At 39.8% G+C, this 4971-nt stretch overlaps 1 protein-coding gene across 1 annotated transcript in view; it reads right to left on the bottom strand.

Moving 5' to 3' along the window:
- The window catches only part of LOC148424837 (histamine H2 receptor), a 4802-nt gene extending 3620 nt beyond the window's left edge, over positions 1 to 1182 (bottom strand). Inside the window, exon 1 of the mRNA XM_088413681.1 lies at positions 286 to 1182. Coding sequence (XP_088269807.1) covers positions 286 to 1054 — 769 coding nt within the window. The 5' untranslated portion in view covers positions 1055 to 1182. The remainder of the gene's footprint in view (positions 1 to 285) is intronic.
- Between the last annotated feature and the right edge of the window lie 3789 nt (positions 1183 to 4971).

Raw genomic sequence — 4971 nt, 5'->3', positions numbered from 1 at the left:
GCATGAGCTCATGTCATTTTCAGGCGACATATAAGTCAGGCAATTTTGCTGCTTCATTCTTCTTCCACAAATGCAATACTAAGCAAAATAATGTATTCAAACTGGTGGGCCCCATAGAACCTATTCATTGCAATTAGAAAAGCTTTGACTTGACTTCCTTTTGTGACCAATATTTTCAAGAGGCTATTTTTTCTTAGTTTGTGTGCCAACAGTTGTGAACCAAGCATAACTTACAAAATTTCAAGCGTGTTCTCTTTAGATATTGACATGTGCACTTGTGCTTACCGTTATAGATCATCGCTGCCATGCACGGCGTCCAGCAAGTAAAGTAAGCAGCCATGACTGGCACCAGCACCCTGGAGGCCACGTTGTGTCTCCTGCGATGCACGCGCTCCAACCGGCGCAGTTTGCGGCTCTGTCTCCGGGCTGCGCACCACACTCTCATGTTGGCGTAGGTCATGACCACGGAGCACGGGAAGAAAATGACGCAGGCCAGGCTCAGCGAGTAGCCCACGTTGGTGGAGTAGGACGGGTTGCAGACCAGCGAAGCGGTGGAGAAGTGCACCTGGATGATGCCGTCCGGGAAGCAGATCGGCGCAAGGAGGCACGGGGGGAAGCACCAGGAGAAGGCGATCAGGAGCAAAGTCCGCCTCCTGGTCATCAGGGACGAGTACTTGAGGGGGTAGAGCACCGCGATGTACCTCTCCAGGCTGATAGCGGCCAGCGTGTACATGCACGTGGAGTACACAGTAGCGTTGCAGTAGGCCACCAGGTGACACAACTGGTCGGGCCCGTCCGTGTAGTCCTTCAGGAGACTCACCGACAGGTTTAAGGGCATGACCAGCAGCCCGAAAGCGGAGTCGGCGGCCGTGAGGGAGAGGAGGAAGTAGCGGGAGCTCCTCGACCAGCCGGCCACGGAGGACGTGATGACCAGCAGGACCGCGATGTTTCCCAAAGTGATCATCACCCCCAAAACGATGATGACGCTCACCTTGACCGAGCGGTGGTGCATTTGCACCATCCTTTGGGTGTCAATGTCCAGTGAGGCGTTCATGGTTTTCCCTCACAGAAACATTTCAGGAGCGATTCTCCCCCCAAAAATGTGGTGCGTTCAAGACCGACAAGCTGCTGGCTAACGTTGGCAGGGAGGTCGCCCTGCAGCTTCTTGCAGCCATTTGCACAATCAGCTGCACACCTGAAGCAATTAGTAAAGGAAGGACAGACGCAAGCTGCCTGAATGGCCCTATTAAATTCATTTTCATTCTGTCAACCTTTTTCACTAAAAATATGCCTGTATGATTAGTGTGGTATAAAACAAGATGAGAAAAGAAACATTTCCAGTTTTGACTCACAAAGAGTTATTGGGATATTTTCAAGATGAATCCACAATTGATGAAAGATTATTCAACAACTGAATGATGTATGACTAAACGATATCAAATAAACAATGACTGGGTGATAAAAAGTATTTTAAAAATGGTTTTGTAATGCAAATTAACGCAAATTTAATGCATTTTTTGACAGAATAATCGATTGAAAATATTCAATAGTGACAAACTATAACCTTTCTATAGCAGAACCAGATTCGAACTTCTCCAATGATTTAAACGCTCTACTTCCAGTTGTTCAGTCACATGCATGCATTGAAACATTTAGAGAAAGTCCAACTAAAGGGACAATGCGAACAAAAAAATAATTCATTTTAAAAACCCACAATAAAATTCAATATGCAAACATTTTTTCTGTCACATGAACGTCAATATTTTTATATAATTGTGGGTCTAGTAATTTGTATGACATATATCGCATCTACTTAACAGATGACTTGACATGTTTTGCCACCTTCTTTGTGTTATGCATTCCTTAAGGAGAACAACTTTGGGAACACGGTGTTGTGGTAGTAGGCTAGCAAAGTGTGATTTCTAAGAGACTTAGTAGTGTGAGTGCTTCAAAATTATTGCATTCTCATAGCTCACCATTAAATGGCGCTAGTTTTACACACTGTCACTTTAAGTTGTAAAAAGATTTTAAAGAGACACTGTGTAAGATTTTGACCGTTTTTCATCAAAAAATGAATACATCAAAATATAATAAATTTCAAAAACTTGCAAATACATGTGTTCTTAACAACCAACAGTGTGTTTCAAATATAATCGTAGGTCTATTTATCATTAGAGTGCACAATAGCACAGAATCTACAAAACCTGGGCAAATATATATCAGGCTTCAGTGGACAAAAACAAGGAAGCCACAGCCAGAGGTGGGCAGCAGTCCATCAGTGTCAACGAATGACGACTGACACACATGCTGCACAGCATAGACTTCATGGCAAAGATCTAAAACTTTCCACACAAAAACAAAAGCAGTCTTACCTGTCAAATACAATGCAGGACAGCAACATCAAGTATAGTAATTCTGGCACCTGAGGCTTAACACTTGATCACATGGCACTTCAAAGCAGCAGGCCAGTGGACACAACAACATTCTCTTTGCAGGCTGTTTTCTACTATTAGATTCTTGTTGTGTTTTTGTAGTCTTTGCTGGAGTTTTCTTTTGTCTGGTGATTTCAAATGCTTAGAATAACTGTTGTCATCGTAACCCTAAAACAGATCGTTGAGCCCTGTCGTGATACTTTCTTGGGTGATACATGGAACGGAATCCTTCCTTCCTCCTCCTCCGCCTTCAACCGCTCCTTCTTCTTTCAGGGATATTTACGAGTACTAAAGGGTTAATTCCGATTTACGCTGAAATTTGGGTTACGTTAACAGTATGGGAACAGAACTCGCTTGCAACCTGAGGACTGCCAGTGCATAACTGTTGATGTGATAAAATAACTTTGTTTGCAAGTTATTAAAATTTATGGTGGATTTTTAAAACGAGTAACTCACTATATTAGTCACACAGAAACTTTAAATCAAGAAATAATAATACATGTAAATTGAGCTGAAACATAGACACACGAGCTTCAACATCTTAAAAATTTTGACCTGAAGGAAAAGGTATAACACGTTGTGCTATTTTATTTTTTTTTTTTTTTTTATAAATCAAATTTATAAGCACTTACATAAGGAGTCAGTTTTGTCCAAGGTTTTCAAAATTTCTCAACTATCCTCCTCCAGGAACCAAAATGTACAAAAAGTATACGTCCATCTGTTCGTAGTACTGCTTGTCCTCATTAGTGTGGCTTGTGAATTGGAGACTATATATAGGTAGAAGGTGATGTATGTCAGTATGCTAACCTACTTAAGTGGTTTTTGTGAAAACCCCACACAGAAGATAAAAGTCACCCTTGAGTCCACTGCAATATTTATCAACCACTTGCTTGAGATGCAGATGAATGACACTGACACAATTCATCACGATTTGGCCATCCAACAATAACAACCACGACAACAACAATACACAACAACAATAACAGTGAGTCAGACCGCACAGAAAATGCATGTATCCTGTATCAATCCCAAACGAGCTAGATATTTCTTCACCAATCATGTCAAATTTCCCCAATCACACATCATCAATCAAGCTTGTGTCATGCGCCAGTTACAAAACAACAGGCTTTGGTGCTTGTGCTGCTACAGTGGATATAGGATTTGGTTTTAATTCCATTTAATTGTATTTTTGTTATTTAAAGGTCACGTCAATATGAGACAAAGTTGTTACTTTTTTATTCATTTCAATGTTGTGTATATCCTAAAACCTGGTATTGATACAGAGGTGTGTAAAATTTTGATAACCACTGTAAATGGTCGACACCAGCTGCTCACCTTCAAAACCATTGCACAACAAAAGGAGGAACAGGAAATATGGTCCCTCACCAACCAATCTGTTTTACAGTTTGTGACAGCCAGGTGATTAAAGCGATATATGCTGGCTTCCTCTGAACACTGTCAGCCAATTCCCTGTGCCCCCAGGCATGGTAATATAACCCGGAATTGATCACCGTCCACAGATACAACCATGCAGTCCTACATGTCAGTGAGACAATTTATATGAAATACACTATTTTAAATGCTGTTTATCTTGCTGAATTCATCATATCCTTGGAAATTAATTTACTTTCATATTAATGGGATATTTTGTAATGGAGGAATAACTTTTTTTGTACGGTTGACAATTTGACTGATATATTTACAGTAGGTGCATATTCATTTAAATAGCAGTGTGTTTATCCATGTGTTTGTATAGTTTGGAGTAGAAGTGCATTCACCTAATTAACCTTAGGGAGGCTAGCTTTTACAAATAGCTTTGAAAAGGTTTGGTTTTACCTTTTCAACCTTTAATACTTTTCCTTACTGAAATAAATGTGAATGTCATTAGATTATTTCAAAATGTACCGTATGTCTCCAAGTACAAGTCTTTGTCCAAGTTTTTTTTTTTTTTTCCCCTCATTTTCAACCCCCTTATTAGGGGCGTTGACAACCGCATAACCCAAAATAGACAGATTTTTTTCCACATATCTGTGTTTGAATAACATCAATTTGAATGTGAAATAAGTTGTATTAAGTCATTTACAAAGCATAACATGATTATATATACCTCTAATTCGATACAGATATATTCTCTCACCACCATAACTTTACATGTCCAGTTAAAGGTTGGCTAAAGCCTGAAAACAGAACACACGTGAGAAACACCACTTTCAGGCTAAACATGCATTGTAATGCATTGCGTTATTCTCATTTATAACGAGTCCAATATTACTATTTTTGTGCGCGTAATATATTACACTATCACATTAAAAGGAAATGCATTACAGTTATTATATTAAATAAATACCAACTTGTATCTTGTAAATACAGTGTGCTTTATAAACCTCGTGATTTAAAAAAGAGTATATCAGCTGCTGTATGTGTGCCACATAAGAAATTATATAAGGTATGGAGTATGCATGTCATGCCCTTAGGCACTGGCTTACTACCGGGATCCCTGGCGAGAACTGACAGCTACCTGCCTTTTGATATATTACAT

This window comes from Hippichthys cyanospilos, chromosome 4, assembly GCF_059441005.1.
Source record: "Hippichthys cyanospilos isolate Australia breed blue-spotted pipefish chromosome 4, RoL_Hcya_1.0, whole genome shotgun sequence".
NCBI lineage: Eukaryota > Metazoa > Chordata > Actinopteri > Syngnathiformes > Syngnathidae > Hippichthys > Hippichthys cyanospilos.
Note: the sequence above shows the minus strand (reverse complement) of the source record. Positions and strands in the feature narration are given on the sequence as shown.